At 37.7% G+C, this 21,125-nt stretch overlaps 1 protein-coding gene across 4 annotated transcripts in view; it reads left to right on the forward strand.

Annotated features, from left to right (window-relative positions):
• TCAIM (T cell activation inhibitor, mitochondrial) overlaps window positions 1-20,094 on the forward strand; it is a 29,636-nt gene extending 9,542 nt beyond the window's left edge. Inside the window, exons 6-14 of one of the 4 annotated variants that reach the window (XR_012041149.1) lie at window positions 173-295; window positions 2,976-3,073; window positions 4,810-4,917; window positions 7,182-7,437; window positions 7,996-8,127; window positions 11,566-11,711; window positions 13,324-13,392; window positions 16,575-16,819; window positions 17,133-20,094. Coding sequence is in view for 3 of the 4 variants with exons in the window: in XM_072853910.1 (XP_072710011.1) it covers window positions 173-295; window positions 2,976-3,073; window positions 4,810-4,917; window positions 7,182-7,437; window positions 7,996-8,127; window positions 11,566-11,791 (943 nt within the window). In the remaining variant the exon portion in view is untranslated. Of the gene's footprint in view, window positions 1-172; window positions 296-2,975; window positions 3,074-4,809; window positions 4,918-7,181; window positions 7,438-7,995; window positions 8,128-11,565; window positions 13,226-13,323; window positions 13,393-16,574; window positions 16,820-17,132 lie in introns of those variants that run through there. The other 3 variants (XM_072853910.1, XM_072853909.1, XM_072853911.1) reach the window with 3 other exon arrangements.
• The last annotated feature ends 1,031 nt before the right edge of the window (window positions 20,095-21,125 follow it).

Consider the following 21,125-nt stretch of genomic DNA (forward strand, 5'->3'; position numbering starts at 1 on the left):
TATGTTAAGGTGAAGCATTTAGCAATTTCAGTTGTCCTCTATTTTAAAAAAATCCCTTTACCCAGTAATTTGAAATAAAACATTAACAGTAAGAATTCAGTTAGTTGTACTGTTTTCATGAAAGATAATAAGCATGCCTCTACTGTTGGTTTTTTTCCTCCTCTTCTTTCAGATCCTGGCTAGATGATAATGAAGCAAGTGCAGTAAAAAAGCTGAAAAAGAGTTTGCCACTTAGAAAAGAACTAGAACGTTTAAAATTTGAACTCTCTCATCAACTCCAGCTCTCAGATATCAGGTAATAAATTAGATAAGTTGGACTTGCATTAAGACAGTCAAAGCAAGGAAGTGTTGTTTAATAGTATGCCATGAGCTTTAAAGGCTTACTCCAGCAAAACAGCTATATTTCATATATGTAAGTGTTACTGCACTGAATAATATTTTTCTAGAATAATTCTATTGGGACAAAAGTTTCCTGTTACAATCTGCTCAAAAAGACCTAGTATTTGTAACTAATAACGTAGGCTTCAGTTGAGGCAAACACATAAGCACTTGAAATAGGACCTGTGTGTATGCGTTAGTTTGACTGTTTTGCTGGATAAAATTGCTCTTTCTGAATTCAAGTGAGTATCTACAAAGGTAGCTAGATTGGCAGTGAAATGCAACTCTGCACATGGTACATACTGACATCCGGTGAAGGCTTAATAAAAATGTTGTTCTTTCTAGTGTCTTGTTTCCCACACTCTGGAGGAGGAGGATATTTGTTTGCTTGAAAGGGCTGAGTACATTTGGTGATTTTGATTCTTCAGAATATTTTCCAGAAAATAATTTATGATCCTTTTTTAGATTTTGCACCTTTGAATGAGGATGTTCTGAAGTGGGATATTCAGGATGGGAAAAAGGCAGTGAGGGTATTGAAAAGTGGAAAAATAAACTTTGGGGGATTATTTCAAGGGCTAGTCTGTTAAGTTCTTCTTTTAACCAGGAAAGAGAGAGTTGGAGCTTCTGAAATCATGCTTTTGTTCCTTTCACCCTGTAAAAGACTCTGGCTTCCTTTAAGCTGAAGCCAGTTTTTTCAACACAGTTTCTAATCCACTGCTGTGGTGTGGGGTTTTTAAGTTTCTGAAACCGTCCTCAGTATTAAATGTGTAGGTTTGGTTTTATTCATGGCTTATATTTAATTTTCTTATAGTTTGTGCTTTTAAAATACACTAAAACTATTGTGGGCCATGAAGAGTTATTAACCTTCCAAGAGTTATGTTGCCATAATTCAGAAAAGAATGTGAGTGTCAGAAATCTGACAAGTATCTTAATAGGAAAGTACTACTTGTGATCCTGCAGCCTAATGCTAGTGTTCACAGAGGTTTGAAAAAAATAACAGGGTCATTGGCTTTATTCCATGTTTAAGTTTAGGACAGCTGAAGAGAAGGTAGGATCTATAAGCCTCCTTTTTACATTCCTGTCTGATGCTACTGAAAGCAAAGTGATATTGCTAGGTAACAGTAAATAGTTGTTAGAATGACTTGCATTATAATAGATTGAATTGCCTCATAACTGCTGTGACATAGTGCCATTCTCTGCACCCCAAAGAGTGGGTTTTTGCCGGTTAGGTTTCCCTAGATGAGATGATGTGAGTTGACCCCAGCTAGCAGCTAAGCACCCACACAGGCGCTCGCTCATACACCCCCCCGTGGGATGGGAGGAGGAGGATAGGAAGAGCAAAAGCAAGAAAACTCGTGGATCAAGGTAGAAGTTTAATAGGTGAAGTGAAGCCAAGCTGTGTGTTCAAGCAAAGCAGGAGGAAGAATTCATTCACTGCTCCCCATCAGCAGGTGTTTAGCCCCTTCTGGAAAGCAGGGCCTCAGCATGTGTAATGTTTGCTTGGGAAGACAAACGCCATAACCACAAGTGTCCCCCCTTCGTCCTCCTTTCCCTGAGCACTTACTGCTGAGCACGACATCGTATGGTCTGGAATATCCCCTTGGTCAGTTGGAGTCACCTCTCCTGGCTCTGTCCCCTTCCAACTTCTTGCCCACCCCAGCCTACTCACTGATGGAGGGGCAGAGTGGGAAGAAAAAGCGAAAACCTGGACACTGTGCAAGCACTGCACAATAGCCAAAACGGTGGTGTGTTACCAACACTGTTTTAGTAAAAAACACAAAACACAAGGGTGCTATGAAGAAAATTAACTCCATCCCAGACAGACCCAGTACAATAAGGGAATGGGAATTTCCCATTTTGAGACAGTTTCATATCAGCTAGAAGTTTGTAAAAGGACGTAATTTTTCAATACACTGAGACAACTTTACAATTTACATGCTTTTTGAAATTGTTAGGAGTGTCTGATCTGTCTGTGATGGAAGAGATGTCAAAACTATGTATATTAAAGTCACCAATGTAACACCTGACTCCTATATGGTTTAACAAAAATTATTCCACTGTAAAATATGAAAAAAAATATATATATATATATAGCAACTTACCACTGGAATCATAGTAATGTTTTGGGCTAGGAACTCAAAGGGGAAAAAAGAAGAGACAATGTCCTTGTCTAGAGGAGCAATTACTATATATAAATGTTATACAGTGTACAAACAGAAACTGCATGCCACATGACTGAACCAAATACTGGGTTGTCTGTTGCTATTTACTTACTAACCCCTTCTTATCGGAGGAGAGATTTGCAAGTTGTGTTCTGTCTACCAGGTTTTATATTTATTTTTCCTATATCTGGTTTTATTCCTTTTTTTTTTTGACACTCACTTCAAGAAAGACTGTGAAATTTATTTAGGCTTTTTATCTGTTCAAATAACATAGGACACGGATAGCTTTTCAGTAGGCCTTTGCTTTTATTACTGTTGGAGTGCTGTTTTGAGTTGTTTGTGTTATAAGGCTTTCAGCAGCATCTCAACTTCTGTGATTTTTTTTTTTTTTAATAATGTTGAGAATTAAATGCTTTCAATTATATTTTTATTTAGGTGGCAGAGAAGCTGGGGTATTGCTCACCGCTGTAGCCAACTACACAGTCTAGGTCGGTTAGTCCAACAGAGACCTGAAGTATTAAAGAATGTTAAAGGTATTTCTATTGCTTGTTTCATATATCCTAATATAGTATTGATTCAAAGATGAGCCTGAGTCTTCTGTGACAAGGGAGCTCTAGTTCTTTTCACGAATGCTTTTGATAACCGCAAAAACAAACCTGCCAGGCTTACTGAAAAGCTGGTGAGAATTTACATTTTAAGCTACTGGGTGTTTTTTAAAATGACCTTTCCTTATAGTGTATTCGCTACACTCAGCTTCTATTTTACTTCTTAATAAGTGCAAACTGAGTGAGTTGAAGGCACTAGACTAAGTGCTAACAATGAAAGTAAAAAATCCAGACAGAACCTCTGAAAGGGTAGAGGTAGCAATAGATTGTTACCCATGGTAGATTGAAGACAAAAATGCAAGTAGATCTCTATAAAGAGTCAATATAAGGAGGACTTACTAGAATACCTTTAAAATCGTATTGTCCTCACTTATCGTGCATGTTCCATAAAATACCTATATTAAAGTCTGTATTTTCTCAGGAAAAACTAAAATATTCTGTAAACCTGACCTGCCATTCTTGTCATACAGCTGTTTGACTTGTGGCAGTAGCAGTTTCCTCTAATTGTAACTCCACATTTTATGCCTGTCTGCAGATACTCAGTTTTGAGTGGCTTTCATTTGAGGGTTCACCTAATCCTTTGTCAAAAGACAGAGTGGGTAGGACAATAAGTAGTTTTAAATTGTATCAGGTTTCAAATTAGTTTCTTCACCTAAGCATGCTAAGGATTTAAAGTGCTAGAGAAGTCTGTCTTGTGAACCTGTTCCAAGTCTCCATCTTTGAACATCTTTAATAATATACTGGGCAAATACCTGTCAGTAATTATACAGGTACAGTTGATCTTGCCTTAGGGTACAAGGATGGACTAGATGCCTTAAAGTCAGTGTTGCTCTTTCTAAAGGATTTTGGAAAACTGATTTCTGAGAGCAAGAGCTTCTGTTTAAGCCTTGTCTTGCAGATTAATACATCACACTGAAGACTTTTGTGGAAGCTTATTTTGATAAATAGTTGCCTGTGCTTTTACCCTAAAGAATTCTTGAGGATCATTGTACTTCACTTAAAAAAACATACTCAGACTCAAAACTGATTTGTCCCCCCAAAAGTAATGCTAGTATTATCCTTTTATCTCTATTGTTGTCTCTATTCTTTCTTTAAAAAAAGAGCAAAAACGTAATATGAAAGCGTTTCTTGCAGCTTGCATGTTGCAGAGTTCTGTGGAATTGGTGTTGAATGGCTGTGCTAATAGTTCTTTGACCTACCTTTACCTTATTTATATATACTTCTAGCATATAGCATATTATACCATATAGGTTGGACTTGATGATCTTAAAGGTCTTTTCCATCCTAAACGATTCTATGATTCTATATATTTCCTGCTGTATACATGATTTGTACAGATTCTTTGAATATGCTGTCTGCTGAGATTTTATCTTATTTTAAAAGTAGTCTTCATAAGAAAAAAGTCCAGTTAACTAAAAATCTTAACCAAGTTTAAACAGGAAGAAGGCAAATGCTAGGTAAAGTTAGTATGAAAAAAATTCTTGAACTGGAGTTTTCAAGAATCACTCTTTGAAATTTTGAGAATAACAAAAGCACCTACTTGTGTGTGTGTGTGCTGCAGAAATGTGTTGCTTGTAACATGTTAATAGCATAGTTAAGCCTTAAATAATTGTGGAAATAATTGCAATAACCCAAATTAGTAAAGAGCTTTGTTCAATCTTTAGGGCGTACAGTGGTATTTACAGACCGTTCAGGTATGAGTGCAGGAGGCCACATAATGCTCGGGACCATGGATGTTCACCATCACTGGACCAAAGTAAGAAGATTTCAAAGTAAATAATAATGCCTCTTGTTATGACATCCTTTTTTTTTTTTAAACTATAACCAAAATATTAATTGGTGCAGGTAACTGATGAGTAATTTAAAGCAAACATATAGCTACTATGTTTGGCATAACTGTGTACCTTGCATTCTAAATTTAATCCTGTGACACGCTGTTACTAACAACAATCTTTGTCAGATCTTTACTGCTGCTTTCACTAACAAATCAGTCCTACCCCTGATTAGATATAAAGAAAACTAATTTGTTATGAAGTTTTCCAGTCTATGCAATGAGCACTGGCAGAATATTTCATGATCCATAAAGAGCTCATTCCCATGAAGAATTTAGAAATTTTATTCAGATTTTTTTTTAAAAATAGGACTTAAAGGGAGTTGTGATCATTTCAGTCAATACCTGCTAACCAACCCTGTCACTTTACTTTGTTCTTTCAGGCAGATAATGTGGATGTTGCAGAAATTTATCTTTAGTGACATATCTTTATCTTATGTGAATTCTGCTGCTGCTTGTGTAAAGTTTGGAGTTGACAAGCTTTCTGGAATCCTGAATTATAAAGCATTATATGCAAAGGACCACAAATAAAATATGTAGCAATATCAGCATGTCACTTAAGGAAGTTTTCTTGAATCTTGGTTGCTGAAATATTATTGATAGTTCTACCAAAAAATATTTCTTTCTATAAGGGGTAATTGGTGGAATTTCATAGCTGGGAATTTCACACAGCTAGAATATCAGAATATTCTATTTCTGTATTCCAATCAATGAATACTATGAAAACTTAGCACTCAGTCCAAAGCTTTCTCTGGTGGTTGTTTGAATTTTTGCCTATATATGTTTCACTGAGGGAGAAAACAAACCATGGTTTGTTAATGTGAATGATTTACAAAGAACTTAAACTGAGAAACTAGAATTTAATGCAAAACTTTCTACTCTGAGATTTGAGAGTGTTGATATTCATTGGAATAAAAGTGTTTTTCTGATTAATACTAACATAAACACTGTCTTCCTTGAAAAGAGAAATGCTTCCTCTTTTTAACCTTTGCTGAGAGGTTTTCTGAAGGGGTCATATATCCACACAAAGTATTGTGCAGATGGGACAATGTGTGTAGTTAGTTGTGGTGATGGTATTTGCATTGGAAGACAAAGGAGAGGTATGTATTTGAACCTGAGATCAAAGGCTTTTTATTTTAAAATGCACTGAAGATCATGTTAAATGATACACAGAAGAAGTCAGTGAAAATCTTCATGAGGTTGGTTAGCTGCTTGGTTTTTAGAGAGCAGAATTTTTTTGTCCAATTCTGACCCATTTTAGAAAGCAGTCCTAAGTGCTATTACTTTTGTTACTAATTAGTAGAAAAAGGAAGTGGTAGAATAGAGTCCAAGTCAGTCTGTAGAACACTTGCTCAGAGGTACAATATTTAGAGGATTTTTGCAGTTTTTCTCTATAACAAATGCAAATGCTGAACCAATGAATTTTATTGTGCCAAAAGCTGTTCTGATTCTACTACTCTCTTGGATTTCTAAAGAGATTGTTCTGAAATCACTTGACTTGTTCCAGCAGCAGTATTTTTTTTGTATGGAAAACTATGTTATAGTAATAACTAGGTAGATGGTAAGTAGTGACTACTACTACAGACTTTCCCTTTTCACTTGTTGCCGTGGTCCAGCCGTCTCCCTATCACACCTTCTATGTCTCAACTCACAAGTCTGATCACTTCTTAACCTTTTCTGGTATAGGTTTTGTAGATTAGAGATCTGATACCTTCCTCCTTTCTCCTCTCCCTTCAGGTGAGCTAGATTATCGTCAAAACCCTTGGAAAGAACTAGTTCCAGCAACAGAGACTTCTCTTTTTGAGAATTGGTATAAATTAGGCTGGCAAAAACAGTTTTGACTGTATGTGGAATAGCTCTACCACAATAACTTCAGTGATAAACATTATATGTAGGCCTCAGATTATATTTTTTTTTTATTCTGGGACTATTAATTTCTGTATATATAGAGAAAGAGGATATCCATCAATCTTGTTATGGCCCTTTAGTGCCTTTATAGTATAAATACTGAAAATACTTATGAGCTTATTCCATTATATCTTGCCCCAAAATGTATACATTGATATTTCTGATTTATTCTTTGACCCACCCACCCACCCCCCTTGAGTTCCATGTTTGCATTGTTAAGTGCCTCCTCTTTTATAGTTTCTTGGGTTTGGTTTTTTTTTCATTTCTTAAAATTGAGTTTTATGTTTTGTAACATAGGCAATGTTTGTGTGTGTGCGCAGATTTTTGAGAGATTGCCAAATTATTATAAACTTCAAAAAAGGCTGCTGTTCTTGGAAGATCGGATAAGCCAGCTTCTGGGAGGCATACAAGTAATATATATTGAAGAACTGCAACCCCTGTTGACTCTAGAAGAGTACTACGAGACTCTGGATTCCTTCTATAATAAATTATGTGACAGTAGACTACCTTTTCATCCTCGCAGTCTGCGAGGCTTGCAAATGATTCTGGAAAGGTAGGTATTTGCAGGAAAGGTTTCTTCCTTTTAGAGCTTTTACTTTTTTTTTTTTTTTGTTACACCAATTATTACTCTCACTAAGAAGAAAAAGAAAATCCAAGATTATATTAGTTATGTCAAAGTCATCTTGTTTCTAAAGGTTTTAAGTGCCTTTATGGGTTAAAAAGGAATCAGATTGAAGAAAATCCTGCTTAATTTCATTCAAGTTAGAGTCAGCGTTCCCTCTTTATCTTACAGTGTTGTGCTGGGTTAAATCAAAGGTTTTGTGCTGTCAGGTCAACACTCAGCTGTGTATGATGGTGCTGCTGTTTATATTTTTCAAGTATTGTTGACAGTTGCTTTTGAAATTAATTTTAAAAAAGCTTTATGTATGATGCTTCTGTATTCTCATGAACCTAACTTGATTAATTTTTTACCAATTATTCTGATTGTGATTAATTGATACCTTTTGTCTTCAGAATTCATTCTGAAAGGATGAATTGCATGAAAAATTCATGTAAATGCTTGCATAAAAAAAAAGATACCTTGTTTTTTACTTCCATCATGTTTCATTAGTGACAGATATGCACCAAGCTTACATGAATTTGGACACTTTATGATCCCAACCGTCTGTGATCCAGCAACCCTTCAATGGTTTATTTTTGCCAAAGCACAGGAAGCAAGAGAGAATCTGAAAAGAAAGGAGGAGTAAGTGTTCACGTGACTCGATACATTTAGCTCATGAAATCTTTGCATGTCATATGTTTTATTTGGAGGAGGAGGAGAACTTTGAAGAATGTATTCATGCTCTTCTGGTGGAAAAACATTCTGTTTATAAAATAGAACTTTACCCATCAGGTTTACTAAGTCAAAAATTTCAGTGAACACAAACAGTTGTTAGAAAATACCCATCCTTCACCTTGTAGAAACAGTTGTACTTTATTCAGAAATAAAAGATGTTTGCTTACAAGACAAAATTATGTAATTTTTTTACAATTACTTCACCAAAGGAGAGGTGGGGTTTTTTAAGGAAGAGACCTTTTTATTGAATAAAAAAGGCAACAAACTTCTGTTAATGTTACTTACATTGTGAGAAGAAAACAGTAAAATCCAAAGTAAAAATAACTGAGACTGACTAGAGAATTGTTATTTTTAGTTGTTTGTCAGTTAGTTGAGGAAAAGATTAGTTAGCAGCTAACAAGGGGAGGAAAAAAATTGGGATAGAATGATGAGAGAAATATCTCCTTGGTACTCTTTCACAGATGCGAGTGAGATGAGAGAGATGACAATAGTGGGTCATAGTACCATACTTAATATTAAGTCCATAACTTGTAATATCCATCAGAACTGTAAATTTTGTTCTTGATGTATGTTTTATGTGTCTTTGAGGATTAAGAGCATGAAGTAGAGATACTGGTTTTATTTTGAATAAAATACTCTGATAGGTAACTGGGTGTTACTGTCCTTTTAGAGGTGGTTACTGCGAGTTTATTTTTCTGCTTTGGAAAGCTTTTAATGAATTGTTGAAATATCACAGTCATGAGTGTATACATGATGTATAGATCCACATATTTTTTTGTGAAGGTTATTTTAGGCATGAGCCTTACTGAAGGCTTTTATAGTTTTAGCTCTGTTAAGACCCGATTACTTGGGCAGATACATTTTGGAGATGGACCTCGGTAAAACATGGAGGTTGGTTGGAATTTTTCCATAATGCTAGTCTAGCTTTGAAGTTAGATTATTTTTGCCATGTAAGTTATAACTGCTGAATAGCTGTCTATGTAGCTGCCCATATGTGACAGCTGGGAAAGTATTGTCTGTAGAGGTTGGGAGGGATGTTGTAGCAAATGTATGCATTTGCATCTGGGTAACTCACTCTCCAAAAAACCTCACACTACCCCACATTTTAAAAGACACTAATCCAGGAAAAATGTGGGGCTCCCCTCAGAATATAAGCAGCTGTGTTGTAAGAATGTAAGAGCCAAGCTACATATCTCAGCTCTTCTGTTGTGTGTTGGATAATTGCTGGCTTGTATAAAATAGTAAAGAACAACTATACTGGGTCATACCAAAGGTCTGTCCCCATCATCCATTAGCTTATAGAAAGGCTGTTTGAATGGAGAAAAAAATTAGGTGGGTGTTTTTTACTCTGTACTCCTTCAGTTTCTGACTGGCTGCACTTGAGAAAATACTTGAAGCTGGAAACATTATCTCATGTTAAGAGCGTTCAGTAGATCTTCTTTTTTTCCCCTCTTAATTGTCTAATTATTTTTTGAGCCAATTTACACTTTGTGGCTCCAAAATATCCCGTGGCAGCAAATTGCACAGTTGAATTAGATATCGCATGTATATATGAAGGAGGGAAGAGGTGTTCTTTGTTTTATAGACCCACAGCCTGCTGATTTCATTTGTCATTCTCTTGTTCTTGTGCTGTAGGAAATAAATACAGAATGGGGTTTTTGTATCACCTCTACTTTTTTTGTGGATATGTCATATTTCCCTTTAGTTGTCTTTTTATTGAAGCTGAAAACTCCTTTTCCACTTAATGCTTCCTTGAACAGAACCCATTCTGTACTTCTGATTTTCCTTAGCCTCCTGTGGTTGTTAAAGAGGCCCTGAGAAAAAGGAAAATAGTTTGAGATGTGCTGGATTTACTTTGCACATGCAGATGAATGTTTTACATGCAGTAAATAGAGAATTCGAGGTACACTATGCTATGACCTGATGCACTGGGGAGTTCAAACACTGCTGCTCTGGAAAATTGTCTTATCTGTGTGGATAACATCAGTCTTGTAGTAATGCAGCATTTAGTATCAATCTACTTCTTCCCTTGCTTTTGTAAAGTATCAGTTTTGTATTGTGATAGAGGTGTAAGCCTCCTTGTGAAAGTGACTAAAAATAAACCTGCAGTTCTCACTACGTGCACCTAACTTTATATCCTTTAAGGGAGCCTGAGGTTTCACAGAATAGGAAAGCTTGGTGCTCAAGTATTAGAGAATGTGCTCAGGAGGGTGGCGTGGATATGGTCAGTAGAGAGGGCAGGCTTGCTCCAGGTTAACTCACGGGCTCAGTTCATCCCTGACCACCAGAGCTGGGCTGGGCTCTTGTACAGCGATCTGAGTGCCTCAGCAGAGCATAGTGCCATGCAAGTACATGGAGATCTCGTAGCGAGCTCTGGAAAGAGTGGTGTTGAACCCCTACAGTAGTGTTTTCACACGAGTCCAATAGTCTCAGTAGCTGTGTCCTTGCTTAGCTTGGGCTGATTCACATCCCAATGGCTCTGCAAATGTGCTGCTGCTTTGTAGCTCCCCCCCTGTTTAGCACAGGTCTGTGTGTAGGGCAGCAATGTGCTGTTTCTATAACCAAGCTGGCTCTGGAAGTATAGCTATATTAATGTGGCACAGTGCCTGAGCTAGCGAGGCTTGCTGAACCTGAACTGTCTCTGCATTAGATGATCAGTCACAGTTCCAGTGACTCTTAGTTAATTCTGCATGTAAACTTTATTTCTGAGTAGCTTGAGTTTGCCATGTGGTGTCTTATCACTCTTTGTCTGGGGTGAATGGAAAAAATAATCTGCAAGCTATGAATTCAATATTCATAGAATCATTTAGGTTGGAAAAGACCTTTAAGATCGAGTCCAACCAAATCCATATACTTCTGCAATTAGTAAGTTATTAACACATTTAATATGCATCAGCTGACTGTACTTGTCATCCATTGTTTTTGATGACATGCAGAGTAGTTAAGAAGACAGAGTAGTTACTAAGATTATTTTATTCTTAAAGCTTACACTTTCAAGGTTATTTAAGTACTTTCATCCCTTACATTAAAAATGGAGCCTCACAGGATTTTTATTTTGGTATTTTTCCCCATTACGTGGTGAGCAAAAGCATGTCATGGTGCAGGCTTCCGAATGTGACTCTGTAGGCATGCTGTTGCCCATAGTCATGGAAGCATGTTCAGTCTAGCCTCTGAGGTAGACATGGATATCAACCTGCACAAAAATCTCAGCCGGACCATAGCTATACATGAAATGACACCTTTGTTTACATGCATATTAACCTACAAATATACTTATTTCAAGGGGGTTGTTTTTTAAGAGATTAAGTTCTAATTTTGTCACTGTATGTTGTCTTCATTTGCTAGGATGATGATTACAGAAAAAGAGCTAATCGATACTTCCACTGAAAAATTTTCTTTGGACCGGCTGTATAAGGAACCCAGTGTTTCCAGTGCACAGATGATAGATTGTTGTAAACGACTGCTAGAAGAATCATTGCCGTACCTACAAGGCATGCACCTTTGCATTTCGCATTTCTACTCTGTGCTGCAGGATGGAGACCTGTGTATACCTTGGAACTGGAAAAACTGAGGACATATCTGATAATCAGATTAATTGTTTATTTTCTGTAAGAGGCTATAAATATGAATGTTTTTAAGAGTAAATTATTTAAATCTGTATTTTGATATCAGTATTCAACCCACAAATTTTCTTCTAACTGCTGCTCAAAAAGGATTGGAGTCCTAGACAATTTGCACAATGCGCAGTATTGCCAGTTCTGGGAAAGACATTTGTATGTTCTCCATACTACTGTAGGAGTCCCAGTGTATGGTAGCAGTTGTGAAACCGCATTTTTGTAGTGAATTATGGAAATACATTAAATTGCAAGTCTGCAAAAATGTGCGTGTGTATTTTTGATATACATGAATATTGCCAGGTAGATCATCTTAAAGAGTGTACTACTCAAACCAGACATTACATGTTATCTTAAGGGCTTCATTGAATGCAGAAGTTGAGTACGCAAGTCATCTGGTGGCAATATTGGCATTTTGTATTGCTACCTATTACCGAATTAAAAAAAAAAGACAGGGAAAAAACATCAGAGTGTTTCTACTTTGCAGAAGAAAGCAGTACATTAACTTGGTCTCTACAGTAGAGTTTCATATGCTGGTCCACTATTGTTGCCTTAGAATTTCAAAATATGCCAGTTGTACTGTCTGCAGTTACTTTAAAGCAGATGTCATTCTCTTGTTTCCGGCATTTGCTCCATAAATACAGACAATCCTCTTTACGTACACTATAACAGATTGCAAATCCCATTCACAACACTTAAAACCTGAGTAGTTTAATGTGACATCTAAGGAAAGGAAGCATTGATTTCTGTGGGATTGTCTGCAAGAGCAAGTACTTCTCAGTGAGAGCAAGGAGTTTGCAGTAAGGTAAACGCGTGGATCTTTACTGGTACTTTATTCCTTGGAAGAAGTGAAATAAAGTGTGAATGTACGTCAACACTTTTTCATTGTAATACATGCCAAGATGCATTTTATATTTGAGTTACTACTTTGCAAAATATCTTTTGAGAAGGACCAACTGCTTAACATTTCTGGACTTGAATTCACCTATAACAACTGGCAAAAAAAAAAGGAAGGAATTGTCAAATGCTTATTTGCCTTGTATTTATATTTGTATTGAGGAGGGAAATTGTTGTGGTTCTCTGTTTTCTCCTGTTAAAAGTCTCAGTGTCAAGCTGTTTATTATGTTGCCAAACTTAAAACAAAAACCCCCACTGTGATCTCAAACATGTCTTTTAAAACATGGAGAGAGAAGCTGGGACTTTCTCAGGCCTGTAATTCAGCTGAATTACTAGCAATGCCTGTATAGGTTCTGAAGATCAGTTGATAGTTTCTTCTAAGTAGTTAACTTCCATTGCACATTACTTCTCGCTCTGTCTACGTTGATGATGCTGTCCGTGCCCCAGTTGTGCTAAGCAAGTGGGGCAGTCCTGTCTGTTGTAGCCCAGCAATATTCCCTGTAAGAGCTCTTTGAAAGTAGAGTGTCTTCAGGAATAAAAGCTGAGTGTAGTAATTTTTTTTTTCTTGCTTGAATTGAATGACCCCTTCCAGGTCTTCGGGCAAGAAGCAGCTGTCCAGTTTGACTCTAGAGGAGATTTAAAAAAAAAAGTCTGAGGGAAGGTAAGTAGACTCAATCAAGAGCCTGATGGGAGTCTGTGAGGACTGACGCTAATGTTGGGGAAAGCAGTGACTAGAGCTAGGGACCCTCTCTGTGGCGTAGAGAAGACGACTAGAACTGGCTGGAGGAGGAGACATAAGCTGTAAAGAGCCTTTATGAGACACAGCATGGGATGTTTCCGCCAGTAAAATGGGGTAGTGGAGACCCTCGCCTGGAATGGGGATTGGAGTAGGCAAGGGCAGGCAAGAGGGAGTGGGACTGAGTTTAAATGTGGAAGCAATGAAAATAGTTGCTGCCTGGGATAGATCTGAAGATTCTCACCATTTCTTCTAAGGGGAAGTAGCCAAAATCCTCTGCCAAAATGTGTCGGCCCTCAAACGGTGGCGTGCCAACCTGCTTTTATGACGGTTGCCTCCAGGCTGGGGTCTCGGGTCTGTGCAATAAGCTGAAGAGTTCCAGTCCTGGTGCTAAACCACTAGAGGTGGTCAGCTTGGGTGCCCCAGGGGTGTCCTTCCCTTTTCTGTTAGGTTTTGGGGTTTGTTTTCCTGAGTTCTGAAGGAGATGCACGTCAAAATCTCTAAAACTGCTTAAATGCTGAGCAATATAAAATTTAAGGTTGCGTGAGATCAGTAAGTCCACGTGGTAAGGTCTAGGTCTTAACAGAGTCTGGTGCACTTTCTCTAATTCGGTTTTACTGCAGAATGGTTGAGTTGACCTTACAAACATATGGGCCTCCCAACATTTTTTAACCTATTTAGAAAAGCAGTGGAAAAAACAAAAGGCTAAACTTAACATGTCTGTTGTAAGTATTTATTTTGACAAGTTTGACTTATTTTGAAGACCGTCCCAAAAGTAACAGAGAATTGTCCATTTAGGTAGGTGCGTATGGGTTAAATCTGTCAGAACTACATTTTTGCTTTTTGACATTTTGATGAGGTGGGAAAAAAAAAAAGGTTTAGAACTCTGAAAGCCTTTTGTCACAATGGCAGGGTGGAAATGGACAATGATTTGAAACTTTTGTCTGTTTTTAAACTGTGCAGAACACCTCAAATTCTGTTTAACAGGCTGTGCTGTCAGTTTATTGCGGAAATAGATTTGAATGAATGTTAACATCTACTGTAGTTTTATTCAGTACAGAATTCCTGCTTGTTCTGTGGCCAACAACCAAAAACGTGCTTGGTATGAAGCTTCAAAAAGGGTTCTCTTCAAAAACAAATCTTAATATTAAATTAGGTGGGGTTGATGTCTTGCTGTTTTAATCATTATTGTTTGGCTTAGATTTGTGTTTTTCTCCTCCTGTTTAGAAATTTGCCACAAGCATTTGAAAGATAAGTTAGAATCTCTACCAGTGATCAAAGACTTGAAATGTGTGCTGGCCATCCGTCATGAGTCAGTAAACCGTGATGCCTAGATCATGTCATTCAACCTCTGAGAATGGTTTAGTATTTTAGTGCAGCTGCCAGAAGGAAATTCAATGCTAGAATAAAAGAGATGGAGACTTAAGACAAAATTTATCGCCTTAACGAGTTATTTTGATGCTGTTTAATACTGTGACCTTGAGATGCACGCATTGGCAAACAGCAATTTCCATTTTGTCAGGTGTCAGCATAACGTTTTACAGTATCAGTTCTGTATGAATTCCCTGTTACAGGCTCTTGCCTGTGTTTTAACAGCTTGATATGTGGTTTTTATTCTTAGAGCTGTATATGAAAACTGTATGAAATTGTGTGAAATAATGCCTATTTTGCCATTGTTCTTTTGGCTATTAACTGCTGTGATACAGTCTCAGGGACTAATAGGCTTGTATTCATGTTTTATAAAACATTCAAAATGTTGATAATGAATCTTGAGAAAGACTTAAAAAGGGAAAATATTGCAGAAGATTAGAGCTGATGTATCAAAGCATATCCAAAATTCATCAGAACTTTTCATGGAGAACATAAATCTCGTCTCGTTTGTGTACACTACAGCTAAAAAAAACTTTCTGAGGAAACTGTGAAACTTTAAAGCTTAAATGTAAAGTTGTCTTTCTAAGAATATATAGTAGTTGTCCAAACAGGGTTATTTCTGTGATTCCTTGGACATATGCATGTACTGTATATGTGCAGTACACATATGCAAAGATGACACTTTCCTAATATTTCTTTATAAGCTCAACAGTATACAGATTTGTAACAGAGCAGGGCAGTTTTTTAAAAAAAAAAAAAAAAGGCAGCCTAGCTGAGAAGGAGAAAGCATAGCTGTAAATACAGTAAAAATGTTAATTTGAAAAGTTCAGAGATGGAGATCATGCTTTTCTGTTGCATATAAATACTAGAATAATTTGACTTAAAAATACAAGATTAAAAGCTGGGATCTTGATTCTGTGCATGGAAAAAATGTTTAGCTATCTCCCTGGAAAGCCCTGTTAGACCTACAGTATATACTGAAGTAACAGAAAAATAATCTTGTTTTGCAGTTTGTCCTTTTCAGCTACATATTCCTTACACAATTGCTTAAATGCTGAATAATTTAGTACTTCATTTTTTGCTAAATCCTCCAATGGGTGCTGTGTGCCTAAGTAGCCAGACTGATTGATTATGATCTCAGTCATGTCTTTAAAACAAAAAAGCTTTTGAAGATATTTTATTTAGTAGAGCGGAAATTTCATATTTTCTCGCCAGCTTTTATATTCCAAAAGTGACTTTTCTGTGATCTTCTATTTCCATAGCTTTTGGCTATTGCGTGGCTCTGTATTTTAGCAAGTTTAAATATTTTTTTTAACCCTTTTGCTTTTCCTAACATTTTTACCAAAAGAACATGGGTTTAAATTGGCCCCATCTATGCTGTGGACTGTGCTAACTACAGACCCCCCCCAAACATGCCTTAAATTGAGCTGCTTAACCTCCTTGTAAACTTCTCTTGGATTCTAACAGGGAATAAGATTTTGGAAAAGTGAGAGTGGCCAAAGTTTGTGCCAAATGTAACGGCTGCAGCAACAACATGAAATGGCGTTTAACATCGAGGTTAGATAAAAAGAGCAGGGTTATAATTTTCTTCTTAATTTAGTTCCAACATCCCTACCTAGCTGCTCAGGAGAATACAAGGCAATTTGATGTAGCTTGAGATACCAGTCAGCTTTGATTTCTTTTTGATTGTTTCTCTTTAATCATCTGCTTTGTCATTTGATTTTTATATGTTGCAGGGGCATAGTTGAGCAGCCAGCTAATGCCTGTGGTAGCTGCGTGCACCCTCTCTCTGTAATGGGATATTCTGGGACCATTTACTAAAAGCAGCAATTGGATGAGAACCTGATGTCCTCCCTCAAGGCTGCTCTGTGATCGGGCAGCCACAGTTCAAGATCAAGGCGTTTTCTTGATAGTGCTTTGTCCAACCCACACGTTATTTTACCCATCACTTTGTCATGCTCCTGGGAACCTCTCATTCTAGGTTGGTTGTTTTTTTTTTAATGGGATGTTTCAAGTTCATTGAGTCAGTGAGTCATAGTTGTAGACTGAGTTTTTGAATCCTGCTTGTGTTATTATTCAAAGGCATGGGTAACTCCCGTTTTCGGCTTGCATTGATTTCAGACAGTCCATTGAGATAGAGCTGTAACGTGTACACAATCACACGATGCTCAAAAAAAAAAAATTTAAAAGTATATGCAAATCCCTCAGTTTCATACTTAATTAAAATTACTAGAAAGTACTTAACAAGGAGCACTACATCTAACTTTAAATTCATTTCTCTCACCAATCTGCAGCCAGGGCAGCGTTGTACAGAGTCCGCATGATTTGGGGCTCGCCCTGCTAGCAGGGATCTGCGAAGGTGATGTTGGCTCGGAGAAGCAGAGCTACCAAGGGTGAGTCAATGCTGTCTTCATCAGGACTGCCTACGCAGCCCCAGGGGAGGACATCTGACCGCAGCAACCTCTCAGGTGGGGTGGCCTGAGGAGCCCTGCTCATTTTAAAAAAAGAAAAAAACACAAAACCAAAGCAACCAACCAAACAAAAACCTCCACAAAAACAAAAGTGAGGAATGGCCTTTCTGAAACTGCTACCTGGTTTTGTAGCAGTGTTGAGAGAATAACAGCTCATGGTGTTAGGAGCAAATGCTCTGGTGCAGTTTTGCACGTTTCAAATAAGGAAAGAATCCTGGAGGGTGATGCTGCTGTCTTCAAAATGCACAATCCCTCTGGCCAGGTGATATTTAAACACAGGGCCGTTGGTGTATTGCATGATCAGATGCACATTCCTCTCTGTTTAATCTTTGAGCTTGTGAGACCTTTCTCCAAAGGTCACAAAGTGTTAATCTAAATGTGACTAACCAGTTCGCAAAGGTTTTAGCAACAGGGAATCTTGTCTTGGTCAGTGTTTGTATGATGCCTGGAACAGCTGGGTCTCTTGCACTCTGTGTTACCACCAAAAAAATCAAATTAATGAATCAATTTAAAAGCCTGTATGGTTGCAAATGTTTTTTCACTGCTTGGATCTTTGCTGTCCTGGTATGACAGACTTTGGAGGGAAAACAAGATGTGCTGTAAATTGGGGGATGTACACGCATTCTGGTTTTAGCCAGAAATCTGTGCTGAAGCCCAAGATCCCTTATCTCGATTCTGAGATGGTGAAAAGTGGGTGGCACAAAAGGCCCTGCAGGTCTGAACCCTTCCTGGCTGAGATCAGGACTTTAAAAAAAAAAAAAAATTATATATATATATCTCTCTATATATATCTATCTTTCTTGCTACTGTATGGTTCTTTCCATCTTTGCTGGGTATGGAAACCATAACCATAATCTTCTGGCAAGAACCACATTTCATCTACAATTTATGCTCTGGTCTCAAAATGAGGAAAAGGAACAACAAGGTTTAGGATTGCTGCAGCTTGGCACTTAAACAGTTTTTGCCCACCTCCTTCCTAATGCAGTTTGTCGTGGCCAACACTGAATGGAAGATCTTAAGAGCAGGTTCCAGCTGAGATTGCTAGGTATAATTTAGTAGCATATCACTGCCTAGGTGGCAGCCCTTTGAAAGCCATGGAGACCTTACTGCCTTTGCAGGGATCTTCAGATGGCTTCAACAAGTCCTAACAGACCTTCTCAGCTCACAGGTCTCTCTCAGAAGCCTTGAAACCTAATTATGTCTTAACTGGAAAAATCACTTGTGAAAAGATAGTCTCTCATCCAAGTAAAGCTGTATAAGGCTGTATAACGAGTATAGTATATCTGCATAGTTGGTTGGCACTAGAAGTTTCTTTCGGAGAAAAGGACTGCTGTTCTGGCTAGGTATGTGTGTCCTGAATTTCTCCTTCATTGGGTTATTCTTGGTAGGTACAAACGATAGACCGGTTTATTCTAAATGTTCAAAAGGGGTTAAGAAGAGAGCACAAAGGGATTGGGTGCTGAGCATGGCTCTGTCTTCCTCCTTCCTCTCCTCCATTCGTCGTCTCAAGCACCAGAGCCATTGGGCAAAGGCTTCTCCACCTTGACTGAACATGGACCATTGGCAGCGATGGTGACAAAGAGTTTATCAAGAAATTACAAACCGGGGTTTCCAAAACTGCTTTGTGCTTCTGATTAAATAAAAGCTTTGCTGGGTACAGGCTGTCACTCTGTGTCTTAAACCCTTAGCTCCATCATAGCGTTACAAAATGTACTCTGCTCTACCTGTATTCAAATACGTTCTAGCATGCCGCTCGTCTCGGTGGTAGTCTGTAGAGATTCTATACAAATACTGAGTCATCCATGGCACAGGATATTTGGTAACTCCTCTGTTCTTTTTTTGGTTTAAAGTTTGTGCTGGTTTTGTCATTCTTTCATTGTTACCTTCTTTTATTATGTTCATTTATTCCAAAGATAAACCAGCCTTTCTTGAGGACAGAGTTAATATTAGACGAAACACTCTTATGCAGCGATTAATGGAAGCCTAGGTGCAGTTAGCAATTACTTAAAATGGGCTGGATTTCCTAATGATTACTTTGTTCTGTACAAATTTATTTTGCAGACAATTTATTATACTGAATTCTTCCTGGATAATGAATTTGTGAAACATTTTCAGCATCACCCTGAGGCACTAGCAGAAATTGCCTCCTCCCTGACCACGTACAATAAATAACTAAAATGGGTAAGAACTTGCACGGACCCTGTGCAATTGAAAGGCCTGCACAACTCCTAGCTTCTGGGGGGAAAAAAGTGACTGTGTAAGTGAGGAGAGCTGGGCTGGAGAATTTGAACGTTATCATCATGGTGCACTGTTTGAGTCAAGGAATATGTCTTTAGGTAAGAGGCATAAACAAATGATAGGTAAAAAACCAAACTGGAGTAGCTGTAAGCTCTCCTAATGTTTCCCTTTCTGCTTTATTAGTCATTGTAAACCTCCTGCTACCCGGGTTATAACCTTGGGATTATTCTTTATAAGATGAGCATATTTAGAGTGAAATTTTGTGTCCCATAGCTTTAACCATAGCATACGTTATTAAAAATTAATTTAATGGTCCTCTAGGATCCAACTCTGGAGGTAGCAAACAAGCGTCTCGGTTATATATTGTCTTCAATTATTCATTAAGAACTATGGGGATTTTCTAGAACATATCTCTAGCGAAGCTCAAAGCTGTTCTCCTAATCCCAGCAGCAAAGCCCTGCTACTTAGTTTAACAGAAATGGACATGATTTCCCTGTTGGGTTTCTCTGTTTGAACTGTGTAATATTTTATCGCATTTAATAAAGTTTATTACAAACATGACTTGGAATGAGAAAAATCCTGGTGGTGAGGCTAAAGCATCATTTAATTTTGAATGGACATTTTGCCAACAAGAATTTTAATATATCACCACGTGTGTGAGCATAATAAATAGTTTAACACACAAACTACACAGCATCAGTGTGGATAGTTTTCTTGTACACTAGAGCTGTTTTCTCAGCAGTTTACACTCCTGGTTACGTTTCTTCTATCTTCCATGTTATTCTGGTTTAGACTTGGTAGTTGTTGCCAATTCTTTTTTTTTTTAAAGCAAACCTGTTTTCCTCAAAGAAACTGCTTAATTATGGAGCTGCCAGTGCTGCATCCTCACTCTGGGAAAGGGTCTCATTCCACCTCGTGCACCAGATGTACAGTTGCACAAATGTACAAGGGTCTATGGGAAGGGTGTATCTGGGAAAATGTCACCCATTTGAGAGACAGAGTTGAATTCAGGGTGGTTAAAATAGCGTAACCTCTTGTGTGGATACTTGTTCTAGTATTTCATTTTCTTTGTGGTGGTTGTATTTCCTTAAACATATACTCCTAGCCATAAGTAAACTTTAAAAAGTACATTAACTGCTCCAAAGTTACCGTAAGTTAAATGTAGGCTTATAATGCTACCACTTTTGTGATGACAAGCCCTTGTGTGACTTCAGTGAAACTGTTTCTGATTTACACCGCAGCTGATAAGTTTTAAAATATTTCCCCATTCCTAAAGGATTGCATTGGAGTTTGGTGTTTCTGTAATCCCTGTTGGATGCTTTGCATCCAGAAATTGCTGTTCAAACAACAGTGCACCAAGTCTCCTGGATTTCTTTTTGTAGATTTTTAATTCCTGCTATGAACAGGTCAAATGCACAGATTTTGTGGGGGGAAAAAAAATGTTTTCTTTAACATCTTATTTTGAAGGGTAGAGCTTGCTTTCTCCTGTAATTTTACTGCCCTAACAGGAGGGCAGAGCACAGGGAGAGGTATGTAGGGAGAAGGTAGATTGGTACAATTTTCAACATCGTTATAACT

Source organism: Ciconia boyciana, chromosome 2 (assembly GCF_034638445.1).
Source record: "Ciconia boyciana chromosome 2, ASM3463844v1, whole genome shotgun sequence".
NCBI lineage: Eukaryota > Metazoa > Chordata > Aves > Ciconiiformes > Ciconiidae > Ciconia > Ciconia boyciana.